We start from the raw sequence: 19,214 nt of genomic DNA, 5'->3' as shown, positions 1-19,214 counted from the left end.
AGACCAGATGAATGTGTGGCTGGAGAGATGGTGTAGGAGGGAGGGATTTAGATTCCTGAGGCATTGGGACCAATTCTGGGGATGATGGGACCTGTACAAACTGGGCCGGTTCTACTCCAGCAGGACCGAGACCAATATCCTTGCCGGGGTACTCACTGGTACTGTGGGGAAGGGTTTAAACTAGACTGGCAGGGGGATGGGAACTTGAGCGGGGAGACACAAGAAAGGGAAACAAAGTGGAAAGCAGAGGAAACAGGAGCTAACAGCAAATAGGGCCATAGTACAAAGAAAATGTGTAAAAAGACACTGTATCTGAATGCACGGAGCATTTGTGATAAGGTAGATGAATTAACAGCACAAATAGATGTAAATAGGTATGATATGATTGCGATTACAGAGACATGGCTGAAGGGTGACTAAGGCTGGGAACTGAATATACAAGGGTATTCAATATTTAGGAAGGACAGGCAAAAAGGAAAATGAGATGCTGTGGTGTTGTTAGTGAAGGATAAAATCAGTGCAGTAGCGAGAATGGATATTGGCCCAGAAAATCTAGATGTGGAATCAGTCTGGGTGGAGCTAAGAAGCAACAAGGGGTGGAAAATATTAGTTGTCTATAGGCCTCCAAACAGTAGTGATAAGGTAGGGGACAGTATTAAACAGGAAATTAGACAGGTATATAACAAGGGAACTACAGTGATCATGGGTGACTTTAATCTACATATAGACTGGGCAAATCAAATTAGCAATAATACTGTGGTGAATGAATTCCTGCAGCGTGTACGAGATGGTTTTTTAAGACCAGTACATTGAGGAACCGACTGGGGAACAGGCTATCCTAGGTTTGGTATTGTGCAATGAGAGAAGGGGTTAATTAATAATCTTGTTGTGTGGGGTCCTTTAGGGAACAGTGACCATAACATATAGAATTCTTCATTCGGATGGAAAGTGAAGTAGTCTGATCTGAAACTAGGGTCCTAACTCTAAACAAAGGAAACTACGAAGATATGATGTGTGAGTTGGCGATGACAGATTGGGGAACTTCATTAAAAGGCATGATGCTGGATAGACAATGGCTAATATTTAAGGAATGAATGTAAGCATTGTAACAGTTATACATTCCTTTCTGGTGCAAAAACACAACAGGAAAAGCGGCCCAACCATGACTAACAAAAGAAATTGAGGATAGTATTAGATCCAAAGAGGAGTCTTATAAAGTTGCTAGAAAAAGTAACAAGCCTGAGGATTGGGAGCAGTTTAGAATTCAGCAAAGGAGGATCAAGAGATTGATTAAGAGGGAAAAAATAGAGTATGAGAGTAAACTTGCAAGGGACATAAAAGCGGACAGTAAAAGCTTCTATAAGTATGTAAAAAGAAAAAGATTAGTGAAGACAAATGTAGGTCCCTCACAGTCCGAGACGGGAGAATTTATAATAGAGAACAAGGAAATTGCAGAGCAATTAAACAACTACTTTAGTTCTGTCTTCATGGAGGAAGACACAAATAACTTCTCAGAAATACTAGGGAACCAAGAGTTTAGTGAGGAGGAGGAATTGAAGGAAATTAGTATTACTAAAACAATAGTGCTGGAGAAATTAATGGGACTGAAAGCCGATAAATCCCCTGGGTCTGATAATCTACATCCCAGGGAACTAAAGGAGGTGGCTATGGAAATGGTGAATGTGTTGGCTGTCATCTTCCAAAATTCTGTAGATTCTGGAACAGTCCCAGCAGATTGGAGAGTGGCAAATGTAATCCCTCTATTTATAAAAGAGAGGGAGAAAACAGTGAATTACAGACCGGTTAGCCTAACATCAGTAGTAGGGAAAATACTAGAGTCCATTATAAAGGATGTGGTAACAGGACACTTAGAAAATATCAGTGGGAATAGACAAAGTCAACGTGGGTTTATAAAAGGGAAATCACTTAATATGACTCCTCTTTGGATTAATACTATCCTTTCTACCCTTAACCTACTGGGGTTCTTTGAGGACGTAACTAATAGAATAGATAAGGGAGAACCAGTGGATGTGGTGTATTTGGATTTTCAGAAAGCTTTTGATAAAGTCCCACATAAGAGGTTAGTGTGTAAAATTAAAGCACATGGGATTGGGGGTAATATATTGGCATGGATTGAGAATTGGTTAGCAGACAGGAAACAGAGAGTAGGAATAAATGGGTCTTTTTTGGAGTGAGAGGTGGTGACTAGTGGGGTAATGCAGGGATCAGTGCTTGGTCCCCAGCTATTCACAATATACACCAATGATTTGGATGAGGGAACAAAATGTAATATTTCCAAGTTTGCTGGCGACACAAAACTAGGTGGGAATGTGAGCGAAGAGGAGGATGTTAAGAGGCTTCAGGGTGATTTAGACAGGTTGAGTGAGTGGGCAAATACATGGCAGATGCAGTATAATGTGGATAAGTGTGAAGTTATCCACATCAGGAAAAAAGCTTTTTCACGCAGTGTGGTTTGGGTTTGGGATGTACTGCCTGAGAGTGTAATGGAGGCAGGGTCAATCGAGGCTTTTCAGAAGGGAATTGGATTATTATCTGAAGAGAAAATAGAGGAGTGGCACTAGTGAATTGCACTTGCAGCGGGCTAGCACACATACGATGGGCCGATAGCTTCCTTCTGTGCTGTAACAATTCTATGATTCTATGTGATAAGCTCTTGAAGCTTGTGATACTTAGGAGGACTTGTCAAGTAAGGATTGAGATATTGAAGACTGATTTATTGCTGTTAATTAATGACATCCACATTCGGGGCAGTCACATCTGCCAATTAGAAATGGTTTCATGTTTTGGCTGTTCTTCGCCGACTAGATCCTGGATCCTCAGTGGGTGTGTTTGAAGATGTTTCCACTGAAAGTTCAGGGGAGCTGCTTGCTACTCCTTCACTTTCCACTGGCTTCCTCTGCAGAATTGCCTTGAAATCCTGCACCAATAAAACAGACACACAGTAAGGTGAGGCTCTGAGTGGAAAATGTATATGAGTGACTGTGGAAATGGGGCACAGGGTGTCAAAGGGAAAACTCTCCACTGGTTGGAGTCATACTCAGCACAAAGGAAGATGGTTGTGGTTGTTGGAGGTCAGTCATCTCACCTCAGGGTAGTGTCCTCGGCCCAACCATCTTCAGCTGCTTCATCAATGACCTTCCTTCCATCATCAGGTCAGAAGTGGGAAGGTTCACTGATGATTGCACAATGTTCAGCACCATTCACAACTCCTCAGATACTGAAGCAGTCCATGTCCAAATGCAGCAAGACCTGGACAATATCCAGGCTTGGGCTGACAAGTGGCAAGTAACATTCGTGCCACACAAGTGCCAGACAATGACCATATACAAAAGAGAGAATCCAATCATCACCCCTTGACATTCAATGGCATTACCATCGCTAAGTGGGGGTTGTGGATTGTGGGGAGGAGCTAACTAATCAACTGAGCCTGAACTGGAGCAGACGTTTCTGAAATAACTGTAGCAGTGGTCAGGGGCTGCATGTTCTGTGAGCTATCGCCCATAACCACTCCACCCAACCCAAAGCCTCTTCACCATTCCTTTACCACAGCTTGAGAGTTGAGGTAAAGGAGGGAGGGAGAGAGAGAGAGAGAGAGAGGGTTAAAGAACCTAAAGAATAGCAAGATGGAGAATGGGGAAAGGGTGATGCAGCGAGATATATAGGGAGACCACACAAACACACACAAGCGGTAACAAACACACAATGCAGTAAAGACACAGATACACACACACAGTAACATCCACACACACACTCACAAACACACAATCACACAAAAACAGTAACTTACACACACACACACACACAGATACAGACACACACGCAGTAACATCCACACACACACTCACAAACACACAATCACACACACTCACTCACACGCAGTAACATACACACACAAACACACATACACACAGTAACATCCACACACACTCACACACAAGCAGTAGCATACACACACTCATACACAAACACATTCACACACACACACGCACGCAGTAACATCCACACACAGTCACACACACACACACTCTCACACACACTCTCTCTCACACACACTCACACGCACAAACTCTCACACACACACATACACACTCATATGCACACACACACACTGTCACACACACACACCCACTTACACAGTCACACACACACTCTCACACACACACACACTCACACACAAGCAGTAACATCCACACATGCACACAAACTCATACATGCAGTCTCACACACACATACATGCTCACACACGCACACACACACACACAGTAACATACACACACAAACACATACACACAGTAACATCGACACACACATTCACTCACAAACACACAATCACACACACACACACACACACAAGCAGTAGCGTACACACACTCATACGCAAACACATTCACACACACACAGTAACATCCACACACACGCTCATACGCAAACACATTCACACACACACACGCAGTAACACCCACACACACACACACTCTCACTCACATACACACACATTCATACACACAGACTCTCTCACATACTCTTTCTCACACACACACTCACTCACACACACACACACACACGCACACACACTCTCACTCACGCAAACACTCTCTCACACACACACACTCACACACACTCTCTCACTCACACACACACACACACTCATACACACAGACACTCACACACACTCTCTCTCACTCATACACACACACACGTACTCATACACACAGACTCTCACACACACTCTCACTCACACACACACTCATACACACAGGCTCTCTCATACACACTCTCTCACTCTCACACACACACAGACACACACTCATACAAACACACTCTCCCTCTCACTCACACACACACACACACAGACTCTGTCACTCACACTCTCTCTCTCACTCACACACACACACACACACTCATACACACAGACTCTCTCTCACACACACACTCATACACACAGACTCACTCACACACACACACACACACTCATACACACAGACTCACACACACACACACACACATACACACAGACTGTCACTGAAACACTCTCTCTCACACACACACACACCACTCATACACACAGACTCGCTCACACACACTCACTCACACACTCTTTCTCACGTACACACACACACACACACACTCATACACACAAACTCTGTCACTCAAACACTGTCTCTCACACACACACTCACTCACACACTCTCACTCACGCACACACACACACTCATACACACAGACTCTCTCACACACACACTCTCTCTCTCTCACACTCATACACACTCTCACTCACATACACACACACTCATACACACAGACTCTCTCACACACACACACTCATACACACAGACTCACTCACACACACTCACTCTCACACTCTCTCTCGCACACACACACACACACACACTCATACACACAGACTCTGTCACTCAAACACTGACTCTCACACACACACTCACTCACACACTCTCACTCACGCACACACACTCACACACTCTCTCACACACTCTCTCTCTCACACACTCATACACACTCACTCACATACACACACACTCATACACACAGACTCACTCACACACACTCACACACACACACTCATACACACAGACTCTCTCACACACACACACACAGACTGTCACTGAAACACTCTCTCTCACACACACACACACTCATACACACAGACTCGCTCACACACACTCACTCACACACTCTTTCTCACGCACACACACACACACACACACACACATACACACAGACTCTGTCACTCAAACACTGTCTCACACACACACTCACTCACACACTCTCACTCACGCACACACACACACTCATACACACAGACTCTCTCACACACACAGACTCACTCACACACTCACTCACACACTCTCACACACACACACACACACTCATACACACAGACTCTGTCACTCAAACACTGTCTCTCACACGCACACTCACTCACACACTCTCACTCACGCACACACACTCACACAGACTCTCTCACACACACTCTCTCTCACACACTCATACACACTCTCACTCACATACACACACTCATACACACAGACTCACTCACACACACACACACACACACACACACTCATACACACAGACTCTGTCACTCAAACACTGTCTCTCACACACACACTCTCACTCACGCACACACACACTCTCACACTCTCTCACACATGCTCTCTCTCTCACACACTCATACACACTCTCACTCACATACACACACACTCATACACAGACTCTCACACACACACACTCTCACACACACACACACTCTCACACACACTCATACACACAGACTCTCACACACACTCTCTCACATACACATACTCTCACTCATATACACACTCTCACACACACTCTCACACACACACTCTCACTCACATACACACATACACACAGACTCTCACACACACTCTCTCTCACATACACACTCTCACTTTCACTCACACACACACTCATAAACACAGACTCTCTCACACACTCTCACCCACACACAGACACTCTCACACACGCTCATACACACACTTTCACACACACACAGTTACTCATGCACACACACACACACTCATACACACATTCTCAGACACGCACACACTCATACAAAGAGTAACATCCACACACACACATGAACTCATACATGCACACTCTCACACACACTCTCACAGACATGCAGTAACATCCACACACACACAAACTCATACATGCACAGTCTCACACACACACTCTCACATACACACACATTCATACACACACTCACACTCACACACGTTCTCACTCACAGTCACACACACACTCACAGTCTCACACACACACACACACATGTATTGTCAGTGAACTACGTTGAATCAGAAGAGACTGAAAAGATCAAGCAGCAGATAGATGGGAACACCACCACCTGGAGGTTCCCCTCCAAGTCACTCACCATCCTGACTTGGAAATATATCGCCGTTCCTTCACTGTCGCTGGGTCAAAATCCTGGAACTCCCTCCCTAACAGCACTGTGGGTGTACCTACACCACATGGACTGCAGCGGTTCAAGAAGGCAGCTCACCACCACCTTCTCAAGGGCAAATAGGGATGGGCAATAAATGCTGGCCAAGCCAGCGACGCCCACATCCCATGAATGTTTAACAAAGGAGTGATAGAGTGCCTTTGTGAGTGAGAAAGTTCAGAGAAAGAGCCTAAATGTGAGAAAGAAATTGAGGAAATGTGCAAGAGAAAAGAGAGAGTCAGAGAGAAAGGGAGAATGAGAAATATCAGCAAGCGAGCAGAGAGATTGGTATAGAGGGAGATAGAAAGACAAAGGGAGAGAGAGAAACAGAGAGAGGGACAGAGGGAGAGACATGTAATACAAAGGAGCAAGCAGCTGACAGAGAGGGAGAGAGGACAGACAAAAGGGGTGAGAAAGGCATATAGTAAGAGAAAGGGAGAGAGAGCCAGATAGTGAGAGGGAGGGAGAGAGAGAGAGAAAGGTAGTAAGAGGGAGGGAGGGAGAGAGGCAGATAGTGGGAGGGAGGGGGAGAGAGACAGACAGATAGTGAGAGGGAGGGACAGAGAGAGAGAGATAGATAGTGAGAGTGAGAGAGAGAGAGAGATAATGAGAGGGATAGAGGGAGAGAGAGAGAGAGACAGATAGTGAGAGGGAGGGACACAGAGAGAGAGAGAGAGAGAGAGAGAGACTGATAGCGATACGGAGAGAGAGAGTGACAGATAGTGAGAGGGAGGGGGAGAGAGAGAGAGAGAGAGAGGCAGAGAGAGAGAGAGGCAGAAAGTAAGAGGGAGAGATAGAGAGATACAGATAGTGAGAGGCAGGGGGAGAGAGAGATAGTGAGAGGGAGAGAGAGTGACAGATAGTGAGAGAGAGAGAGAGGCAGGCAGTGAGAGAGAGAGAGAGGGAGGCAGGCAGTGAGAGGGAGAGAGAGAGGCAGTGAGAGGGAGAGAGAGAGGCAGTGAGAGAGAGAGAGAGGGAGGTAGGCAGTGAGAGAGAGAGAGAGGCAGTGAGAGGGAGAGAGAGAGGCAGTGAGAGGGAGAGAGATAGGCAGTGAGAGAGAGAGAGAGAGGCAGGCAGTGAGAGGGAGAGAGAGGGAGGCAGGCAGTGAGAGGGAGAGAGAGAGGCAGTGAGAGGGAGAGAGAGAGAGGCAGTGAGAGGGAGAGAGAGAGAGGCAGGCAGTAAGAGGGAGAGAGAGGGAGGCAGTGAGAGGGAGAGGGAGAGAGGCAGGCAGTAAGAGGGAGAGAGAGGGAGGCAGGCAGTGTGAGGGAGAGAGAGAGAGGCAGGCAGTGAGAGGGAGAGAGAGAGAGGCAGGCAGTGTGAGGGAGAGAGAGAGAGAGGCAGGCAGTGAGAGGGAGAGAGAGAAAGGTAGGTAGGGAGAGGGAGAGAGAGGGAGGCAGGCAGTGAGAGGGAGAGAGAGAGAGAGGCAAGCAGTGAGAGGGAGAGAGAGAGCGGCAGTGAGAGGGAGAGAGAGAGAGAGGCAGTGAGAGGGAGAGAGAGAGAGGCAAGCAGTGGGAGGGAGAGAGAGAGAGGCAGTGAGAGGGAGAGAGAGGGAGGCAGGCAGTGAGAGGGAGAGAGAGAGAGGCAGGCAGTAAGAAGGAGAGGGAGAGAGGCAGGCAGTGAGATGGCGAGAGAGAGAGGCAGGCAGTGAGAGGGAGAGAGAGAGAGGCAGGCAGCGAGAGAGAGAGAGAGAGAGGCAGGCAGTGAGAGGGAGAGAGAGAGAGGCAGTGAGAGGGAGAGAGAGAGAGGCAGTGAGAGGGAGAGAGAGAGAGGCAGGCAGTGAGAGGGAGAGAGAGAGGCAGGCAGTGAGAGGGAGAGAGAGAGAGGCAGTGAGAGGGAGAGAGAGAGAGGCAGGCAGTGAGAGGGAGAGAGAGAGAGGCAGGCAGTGAGAGGGAGAGAGAGAGAGGCAGGCAGTGAGAGGGAGAGAGAGAGAGGCAGGCAGTGAGAGGGAGAGAGAGAGAGGCAGGCAGTGAGAGGGAGAGAGAGAGAGGCAGGCAGTGAGATGGAGAGAGAGAGAGGCAGGCAGTGAGAGGGAGAGAGAGAGAGGCAGGCAGTGAGAGGGAGGGGAGGGAGAGAGAGAAAGTGAGGGAAAGAGAGAGAGAAAGGTAGTAAGAGGGAGGGAGGGAGAGAGGCAGATAGTGAGAGGGAGAGAGAGAGAGAGGGAGGCAGTGAGAGAGGGAGGCAGTAAGAGGGAGAGAGAGAGAGGCAGGCAGTGAGAGGGAGAGAGAGAGAGAGAGGCAGGCAGGGAGAGGGAGAAAGAGAGGCAGGCAGTGAGAGGGAGAGAGAGAGAGGCAGGCAGTGAGAGGGAGAGAGAGAGGCAGGCAGTGAGAGGGAGAGAGAGAGAGGCAGGCAGGGAGAGGGAGAAAGAGAGGCAGGCAGTGAGAGGGAGAGAGAGAGAGAGGCAGGCAGTGAGAGGGAGAGAGAGAGAGGCAGGCAGTGAGAGGGAGAGAGAGAGGCAGGCAGTGAGAGGGAGAGAGAGAGAGAGAGGCAGTGAGAGGGAGAGAGAGAGGGAGGCAGGCAGTGAGAGGGAGAGAGAGAGAGGCAGGCAGTGTGAGGGAGAGAGAGAGAGGCAGTGAGAGGGAGAGAGAGAGAGGCAGGCAGGGAGAGGGAGAGAGAGAGAGGCAGGCAGTGAGAGGGAGAGAGAGAGGCAGGCAGGGAGAGGGAGAGAGAGAGAGGCAGGCAGTGAGAGGGAGAGAGAGAGGCAGGCAGTGAGAGGGAGAGAGAGAGAGAGAGGCAGGCAGTGAGAGGGAGAGAGAGAGGGAGGCAGGCAGTGAGAGGGAGAGAGAGAGAGGCAGGCAGTGTGAGGGAGAGAGAGAGAGAGAGGCAGTGAGAGGGAGAGAGAGAGAGGCAGGCAGGGAGAGGGAGAGAGAGAGAGGCAGGCAGGGAGAGGGAGAGAGAGAGAGGCAGTGAGAGGGAGAGAGAGAGAGGCAGGCAGTGAGAGGGAGAGAGAGAGAGGCAGGCAGGGAGAGGGAGAGAGAGAGAGGCAGGCAGTGAGAGGGAGAGAGAGAGGCAGGCAGTGAGAGGGAGAGAGAGAGAGAGAGGCAGTGAGAGGGAGAGAGAGAGAGAGGCAGGCAGTGAGAGGGAGAGAGAGAGAGGCAGGCAGGGAGAGGGAGAGAGAGAGAGGCAGGCAGTGAGAGGGAGAGAGAGAGGCAGGCAGTGAGAGGGAGAGAGAGAGAGAGAGGCAGTGAGAGGGAGAGATAGAGAGGCAGGCAGTGAGAGGGAGAGAGAGAGAGGCAGGCAGTGTGAGGGAGAGAGAGAGAGAGAGGCAGTGAGAGGGAGAGAGAGAGGGAGGCAGGCAGTGAGATGGAGAGAGAGAGAGGCAGGCAGTGTGAGGGAGAGAGAGAGAGGCAGTGAGAGGGAGAGAGAGAGAGGCAGGCAGGGAGAGGGAGAGAGAGAGAGGCAGGCAGGGAGAGGGAGAGAGAGAGAGGCAGTGAGAGGGAGAGAGAGAGAGGCAGGCAGGGAGAGGGAGAGAGAGAGAGGCAGGCACTGTGAGGGAGAGAGAGAGGGAGGCAGGCAGTGAGAGGGAGAGAGAGAGAGGCAGGCAGTGTGAGGGAGAGAGAGAGAGGCAGTGAGAGGGAGAGAGAGAGAGGCAGGCAGTGAGAGGGAGAGAGAGAGAGGCAGGCAGGGAGAGGGAGAGAGAGAGAGGCAGGCAGTGAGAGGGAGAGAGAGAGGCAGGCAGTGAGAGGGAGAGAGAGAGAGAGAGGCAGTGAGAGGGAGAGAGAGAGAGAGGAAGGCAGTGAGAGGGAGAGAGAGAGAGGCAGGCAGGGAGAGGGAGAGAGAGAGAGGCAGGCAGTGAGAGGGAGAGAGAGAGGCAGGCAGTGAGAGGGAGAGAGAGAGAGAGGCAGTGAGAGGGAGAGAGAGAGAGGCAGGCAGTGAGAGGGAGAGAGAGAGAGGCAGGCAGTGTGAGGGAGAGAGAGAGAGAGAGGCAGTGAGAGGGAGAGAGAGAGAGAGGCAGGCAGTGAGAGGGAGAGAGAGAGGGAGGCAGGCAGTGAGAGGGAGAGAGAGAGAGGCAGGCAGTGTGAGGGAGAGAGAGAGAGGCAGTGAGAGGGAGAGAGAGAGAGGCAGGCAGGGAGAGGGAGAGAGAGAGAGGCAGGCAGGGAGAGGGAGAGAGAGAGAGGCAGGCAGGGAGAGGGAGAGAGAGAGATGCAGTGAGAGGGAGAGAGAGAGAGGCAGTGAGAGGGAGAGAGAGAGAGGCAGGCAGGGAGAGGGAGAGAGAGAGAGGCAGGCACTGTGAGGGAGAGAGAGAGAGAGAGATAATGAGAGGGAGAGAGAGGAGAGAGACAGAGAGATAGTGAGAGGGAGGGACAGAGAGATAGAGACAGGTAGTGAGAGGGAAGGAGAGAGAGAAAGACAGATAGTGAGAGGGAGGGAGGGTGAGACGCAGATAGTGAGAGGGAGACAGAGAGAGAGGCAGTGAGAGGGAGAGAGAAAGAGGCAGATAGTGAGAGGGAGAGGGAAAGATCCAGGAAATGCTGGAATAACTCAGCAGATCTAGCAACATCTGTGATGATGGTAAAAAAAGTTAATGTTTTGAGTCCGTATGAATCTTCTTCAGAGAGTGAAAGTGAGTCTTACTGGCAGGGTGAATTTGAGAGTTGTGTTTATCAGCTCCATGAGGAAAGGATGTGTCAGTAAAACCTCGAATGGAAGTGGCTCCGAGTCTTCTGATCCCAAGTCCTTGTACAATTTAGATAAATTCTACAAGTGTAAAGAAAGGTATAATAATGAGTGTATCATCTGACAAGTCAACAGATCATGGTGAATGGTCCATACTCAGACAGAATCTAACCTGCCCAGGCTTAGAAAGCAGAGAGTGGACGGATATCCCACAGTCACTACTCAGTGTGGTCAATGTGACAGAACAGGGATCCGCCCAGGTTAAATTACCAATTTGTGGATTCACTGACCGGTACCTGGATTCACTGACCAGCCCCTGGATTCACTGACCGGTACCTAGATTCACTGACCAGTAACTGGATTCACTGACCGGTACCTGCACTCACTGACCGGTACCTGCACTCACTGACTGGAACACAGATTCACTGACTGGTGCCGGACTCATTGACTGATAACTGGCTCCACTGACTGGGTCCTAGACTCATTGGCTGGTACCTGCACTCACTGACCAGAGCTTGGGTTCACTGACCAGTGCTGGGACTCTCTGACTGATCCCTGGCTCCACTGACTGGGTCCTGGATTCACTGATCTGTATCTGAGCAGTACATAGAAACATAGAAACTAGGAGCAGGAATAGGCCATTCGGCCCTTCGAGCCTGCTCCGCCATTCATTATGATCATGGCTGATCCTCTATCTCAACACCATATTCCCGCTTTCTCTCCATACCCCTTGATGCCCCTAATATCCAAAAAATTATCAATTTCTTTCCTGAATATACTCAGTGACCCAGCCTCCACAGCCTCTGTGGGAGAGAATTCCACAAGTTGACCACCTTCTGAGTGAAGACATTTTTCCTCACCTCAGTCTTAAATGGCCTGCCCCGCATCCTGAGACTGTGGCCCCTGGTTCTAGACTCCCCAACCAGGGGACACATCCTCCCTGCATCCAGTCTGTCCAGCCCTGTTAGAATTTTATTTTTTCAATCAGATCCCCTCTCATTCTTCTAAACTCTAGTGAATAGTGGCCCAGTTGAACCAATCTCTCCTCATACGACAGTCCTGCCATCCCCAGTATCAGCTTAGTGAACCTTCGCTGCACTCCCTCTATGGCAAGTATATCCTTTCTTAGGTAGGGAGACCAAAACTGCACGCAATACTCCAGGTGTGGTCTCACCGAGGCCTTGTATAACTGCAGTAAGACACCCCTACTTCTGAACTCGAATCCTCTTGTAATGAAGGCCAACATACCATTTGCCTTCCTAACTACTTGCTGCAACTGCTTGTTTACTTTCATTGACTGGTGTACAAGGACATCCAGATCCCTTTGTACATCCACATTTCCCAATGTATCAACATTTAAATAATACTCTGCCTTTCTGTTTTTCACACTGAAGCATATAACTTCATATTTATCCACATTATACTGCATCTGCCATGTGTTTTCCCACACACACAGCTTGTCTAAATCACCCTGAAGCCTTCTTGCATCCTCCTCACAACTCCACCCAGTTTTGTGTTGTCAGCAAACTTGGAAATATTGCATTTGGTTCCCTCATCCAAGTCATTTATATATATTGTGAATAACTGGGGCCCAAGCACTGATCCCTGTGGTACACCACCAGTCACTGCCTGCCATCCGGAAAAAGACCCATTTATTCCCACTCTCTCTGTTTCCGGTCTGTCAACCAATTCTCAATCCATGCCAGTATATTACCCCCAATCCCATGTGCTTTGCCCACTAGCCTCTTATGTGGGACCTTATCAAAAGCCTTCTTGAAATCCAAGTACACCACATCCACTGGTTCTCCCTTATCTATTCTACTAGTTACATCCTCAAAAAACTCCAGTAGATTAGTTAAGCATGATTTCCCTTTCATAAACCCATGCTGACTTTATCTAATCCCATTAATGCTTTCCAAATGTTCTGTACCACGTCTTTTATAATAGACTCTAGCATTTTCCCCACTGCTGATGTTAGACTGACTGGTCTGTAATTCTCTCTTTTTTCTCTCCCTCCTTTTTTAAATAGCGGGGTTACATTTGCCACCCTCCAATCTGTAGGAACTGCTCCAGAGTCTATAGAAGTTTGGAAGACGACCACCAATGCAACCATGCAGGCTGTAATGAGGTCAGGAGCTGAGTGGCCCTGGCGGAACCCAAACTGGGCATCAATGAAGTGAGCAGGTTATTGCTAAGCAAGTGCCACTTGATAGCACTGTTGATGACCCCTTCCATTACTTTACTGATATCAAGAGTAGACTGATGGGGCAGTAATTGGCCGGGTTGGATTTGTCCTGCTTTCTTTGTACAGGACATACCTGGGCAATTTTCCACATTGCTGAGGGAGAGGGAGGGTGGTATGTGGTAACCAGCAGGAAGTTTCCTTGACCATGTTTGACCTGATGCCTTGAGACTTCATGGGGTCATGTTGAGGATTCCCAGTGCAACCACATTGCTGTGGTTCCAGAGTCACATGTTAGCCAGGCCAGGCAAAGACAGCAGATTTCCTTCCCTAAAGGGCATTAGTGAACTAAATAGGTTTATACAACATTCAACAATGGTTTCATGGTCATCATTCAATCTTTAATTCCTGATTTTTATTGAATTCAAATTCCACCATGGTGCAATTTGAACCCAGGTCCCCAGAGCATTACCCTAGATCTCTGGGTTACTAGTCCAGCAACAATAACACTACGCCACCACCTCCCCTGAACTCTGGATGCCAGAAGTGTAACATACCTTGCAGTAAAGCTGCTCTGTTTTGTACTGGCTGCTGTGGCGATGAGTGTCCTCAGTTTTCATAACACCGTGTGTCAGGATTTGAAACAGTGCATATATCGGCACCAGCTCGGCTGAGGGTAAAGATGCATCCTGTCCATCTGGCACAGTTGTAGTCCTCCCAACAGTGTGCCGATCAATACATGGTTCAGACTGGAATAGAAAGGTGCCAAGATAAGTAAAAATCATCTATTGAATATGCCTCCACATTGTCCCCATCAAACACTCCCAGGACAGGTACAGCACGGGGTTAGATACAGAGTAAAGCTCCCTCTACACTGTCCCCATCAAACACTCCCAGGACAGGTACAGCACAGGGTTAGATACAGATTAAAGCTCCCTCTACACTGTCCCCATCAGACACTCCCAGGACAGGTACAGCACGGGGTTAGATACAGAGTAAAGCTCCCTCTACACTGTCCCCATCAGACACTCCCAGGACAGGTACAGCACGGGGTTAGATACAGAGTAAAGCTCCCTCTACACCGTCCCCACCAAACACTCCCAGGACAGGTACAGCACGGGGTTAGATACAGAGTAAAGCTCCCTCTACACCGTCCCCACCAAACACTCCCAGGACAGGTACAGCACGGGGTTAGATACAGAGTAAAGCTCCCTCTACACCGTCCCCACCAAACACTCCCAGGACAGGTACAGCACGGGGTTAGATACAGAGTAAAGCTCCCTCTACACTGTCCCCATCAAACACTCCCAGGACAGGTACAGCACAGGGTTAGATACAGAGTAAAGCTCCCTCTACACTGTCCCCATCAGACACTCCCAGGACAGGTACAGCACGGGGTTAGATACAGAGTAAAGCTCCCTCTACACTGTCCCCATCAGACACTCCCAGGACAGGTACAGCACGGGGTTAGATACAGAGTAAAGCTCCCTCTACACCGTCCCCACCAAACACTCCCAGGACAGGTACAGCACGGGGTTAGATACAGAGTAAAGCTCCCTCTACACCGTCCCCACCAAACACTCCCAGGACAGGTACAGCACGGGGTTAGATACAGAGTAAAGCTCCCTCTACACCGTCCCCACCAAACACTCCCAGGACAGGTACAGCACGGGGTTAGATACAGAGTAAAGCTCCCTCTACACCGTCCCCACCAAACACTCCCAGGACAGGTACAGCACGGGGTTAGATACAGAGTAAAGCTCCCTCTACACCGTCCCCACCAAACACTCCCAGGACAGGTACAGCACGGGGTTAGATACAGAGTAAAGCTCCCTCTACACCGTCCCCACCAAACACTCCCAGGACAGGTACAGCACGGGGTTAGATACAGAGTAAAGCTCCCTCTACACCGTCCCCACCAAACACTCCCAGGACAGGTACAGCACGGGGTTAGATACAGAGTAAAGCTCCCTCTACACCGTCCCCACCAAACACTCCCAGGACAGGTACAGCACGGGGTTAGATACAGAGTAAAGCTCCCTCTACACCGTCCCCACCAAACACTCCCAGGACAGGTACAGCACGGGGTTAGATACAGAGTAAAGCTCCCTCTACACCGTCCCCACCAAACACTCCCAGGACAGGTACAGCACGGGGTTAGATACAGAGTAAAGCTCCCTCTACACCGTCCCCACCAAACACTCCCAGGACAGGTACAGCACGGGGTTAGATACAGAGTAAAGCTCCCTCTACACCGTCCCCACCAAACACTCCCAGGACAGATACAGCACAGGGTTAGATACAGAGTAAAGCTCCCTCTACACCGTCCCCACCAAACACTCCCAGGACAGGTACAGCACGGGGTTAGATACAGAGTAAAGCTCCCTCTACACCGTCCCCACCAAACACTCCCAGGACAGGTACAGCACGGGGTTAGATACAGAGTAAAGCTCCCTCTACACCGTCCCCACCAAACACTCCCAGGACAGGTACAGCACGGGGTTAGATACAGAGTAAAGCTCCCTCTACACCGTCCCCACCAAACACTCCCAGGACAGGTACAGCACGGGGTTAGATACAGAGTAAAGCTCCCTCTACACCGTCCCCACCAAACACTCCCAGGACAGGTACAGCACGGGGTTAGATACAGAGTAAAGCTCCCTCTACACCGTCCCCACCAAACACTCCCAGGACAGGTACAGCACGGGGTTAGATACAGAGTAAAGCTCCCTCTACACCGTCCCCACCAAACACTCCCAGGACAGGTACAGCACGGGGTTAGATACAGAGTAAAGCTCCCTCTACACCGTCCCCATCATACACTCCCAGGACAGGTACAGCACGGGGTTAGATACAGAGTAAAGCTCCCTCTACACCGTCCCCATCAGACACTCCCAGGACAGGTACAGCACGGGGTTAGATACAGAATAAAGCTCGCTCTACACTGTCCCCATCAAACACTCCCAGGACAGGTACAGCACGGGGTTAGATACAGAGTAAAGCTCCCTCTACACCGTCCCCATCAAACACTCCCAGGACAGGTACTGCACAGGGTTAGATACAGAGTAAAGCTTTTATGAATCTATGATTCCTGTGCTGTGTTTGATCCTTGGTCCCTGTGAGCTCACCTTGACCTGGGTGGAGTCAGAGTCTGGATTCCAGGTGAGAAATGTTCCAGCAGCAAGGCTGACGGATCGGTAGAATCCTTGGGCAGGGTCTCGGTGAGCTGTGAAATATAGCAGCATGTTGGTATAGTCCAGCTCCGGCGGGCTCCGCCTCTCATCGGCAAACAATGTAAAGAAAACCTGTGGGGAAAGAGGCAGCTGAATGAGCACTCAGTGGGGCAGCAGCTGGGGGTACAGGGCTCAGGGCTGGAGTCAGCTGCATGCTTCATAATAATGAGCTCCACACCCCTAGGGCAATTCCCAACAAAAAACTGGAGATGCCCTTATTGTGAGGGGCTCACTCGGACGTGGTTACAGTAAAATGAAACACAACATATTGTCAGCTATATTTGTGTCGATTTTTGTGATGTGGGTATTGCTGATAAGACCAGCATATATCACCCATTCTCATTGAATGCCTTTACTGGGCCTTTACTGAGGGCAACTAAGCATCAGCCACATTGCTGTGGGTCTGGAGTCACATGTGGGCCAGACCAGGTAGGGACGGCAGATTTCCTTCCCTAAAGGACATTAGTGAGCCAGATGGGTTTTTAGGTCAATCGACAATGGTTTCATGCTCATCAATACTGAGACTAGCTTTCAATTCCCGATTAATAATTGAATTTAAACTCCACCAGTGGCTGTGGTGGGATTTGAACCTGTATCCACAGAGAATTAGTCCGGGCTGCTGGATTACTAGCCCAGTAAAATCACCATTATGAAGAAAGGCCAAGGCCTGAAACGTTGACTCTCTTTCTCTCCACAGTTGCTGTCAGACCTGCTGAGTATTTCCATCTTCCCCAGGTTTTATAACGATGCTGCTCAGCACTTGTTTCTGGGATCCCTCTGTACTGCCCTTCAATTGGATGACAGTTATAATTATTGCTCCTGAAAAATCTCGCTTCATAAGTCATTTATTAGAATCATAGATTCAGAAATGGTCACATAGGAAGCCATTCGGACCATCATGTCTGTGTTACCTCTCGTCAAGAGCAACTCACTGATCCCATTCCTCTCCCTTTTCCTGGAGCCCTGCAAATTTTTCCTTTTCATATAATGATCCAATTCCCTCTGAAAGCATCGATTGACCCTGTCTCCACCACACACTCAGACAGTGCATTCCAGATCCTAACCACTCGATTGACCCTGTCTCCACCACACTCTCAGGCAGTGCATTCCAGACCCTAACCACTCGATTGACCCTGTCTCCACCACACTCTCAGGCAGTGCACTCTAGATCCTAACCACTCGATTGACCCTGTCTCCACCACACTCTCAGGCAGCCCATTCCAGATCCTAACCACTCGATTGACCCTGTCTCCACCACACTCTCAGGCAGTGCATTCCAGACACTAACCACTCGATTGACCCTGTCTCCACCACACTCTCAGGCAGTGCATTCCAGACACTAACCACTCGATTTACCCTGTCTCCACCACACTCTCAGGCAGCCCATTCCAGATCCTAACTACTCGCTGTGTAACAAAACTTTTCTTCATGTCACTTTTGGTTTTTTTGCCACTTATCTTAAATCTGTGCCCTCTGGTTCCTGATCCTTCCACTAATAGGAATGGTTTCTGTTTATCTATTCTGTCCTGGCCCCTGATGATTTTGAACACCTCTGCAGGTATATTCATTGTGATCCATTCAACCTTCTCTTCTCTAAGGAGAATAGCTCAGCTTCTCCAATTTATCCATGTAACCCAAGTTTCTTATTCCCATTCTCGTGAATCTTTTCTTCATCATCTCTAAAGCCCTCACATTCCTAAGGTGCTGGAGGAGCCTCAGAACAGATTGGTCCACGACTGCTGGCGTCAGCTGTGCTCAGGCGGACAATATGGCAAGAAGGCCAGAAGTGGGTTTCACGATGTTGTGATCGTCTGCTCAGCCTGTCGATGGTGGTCTGCGTTTCCCGCCTTCAGACCTTGGGAATCTCATTGTAATACATCTGCATCTGATTAAAAGGCCAGCCTGCCGGACTCATCCCCCTCCCGCTGGACCGTCCGCCCACGTTGGCACGATTGCGCGCCAGTGCAGAACGCGTCTTGACAACTGTGACGTGCAGAAGTCGGGACTTACTGACAGGGCTTTGCTCACATTGCGGACATCCGAGGAGCAGAAGATGCAGCAGCCCGGCAGCAATGGGATCCTGAAGGAACGTCCATGGCATGCTGGTGGGTTCTCATGGACGTGGCTGTACTGTGAAGCAGCTCACAGAAGCTGGAAAGTTATGGTTGAGGGTCTG

General features: G+C 49.4%; 1 protein-coding gene across 1 annotated transcript in view; it reads right to left on the bottom strand.

Moving 5' to 3' along the window:
• Nucleotides 1-2,716: 2,716 nt before the first annotated feature.
• The window catches only part of spef2 (sperm flagellar 2), a 314,152-nt gene continuing 297,654 nt past the window's right edge, over nucleotides 2,717-19,214 (bottom strand). Inside the window, exons 36-39 of the mRNA XM_078557229.1 lie at nucleotides 16,934-17,110; nucleotides 14,363-14,554; nucleotides 11,582-11,704; nucleotides 2,717-2,938 (exon numbers count right to left, since the gene is read on the bottom strand). Of these exons, the coding sequence (XP_078413355.1) occupies nucleotides 2,798-2,938; nucleotides 11,582-11,704; nucleotides 14,363-14,554; nucleotides 16,934-17,110 (633 nt within the window). The 3' untranslated portion in view covers nucleotides 2,717-2,797. The remainder of the gene's footprint in view (nucleotides 2,939-11,581; nucleotides 11,705-14,362; nucleotides 14,555-16,933; nucleotides 17,111-19,214) is intronic.

This window comes from Cetorhinus maximus, chromosome 2 (assembly GCF_964194155.1).
Source record: "Cetorhinus maximus chromosome 2, sCetMax3.hap1.1, whole genome shotgun sequence".
Lineage (NCBI taxonomy): Eukaryota > Metazoa > Chordata > Chondrichthyes > Lamniformes > Cetorhinidae > Cetorhinus > Cetorhinus maximus.
This window is presented reverse-complemented; position numbering and strand designations above follow the sequence as displayed.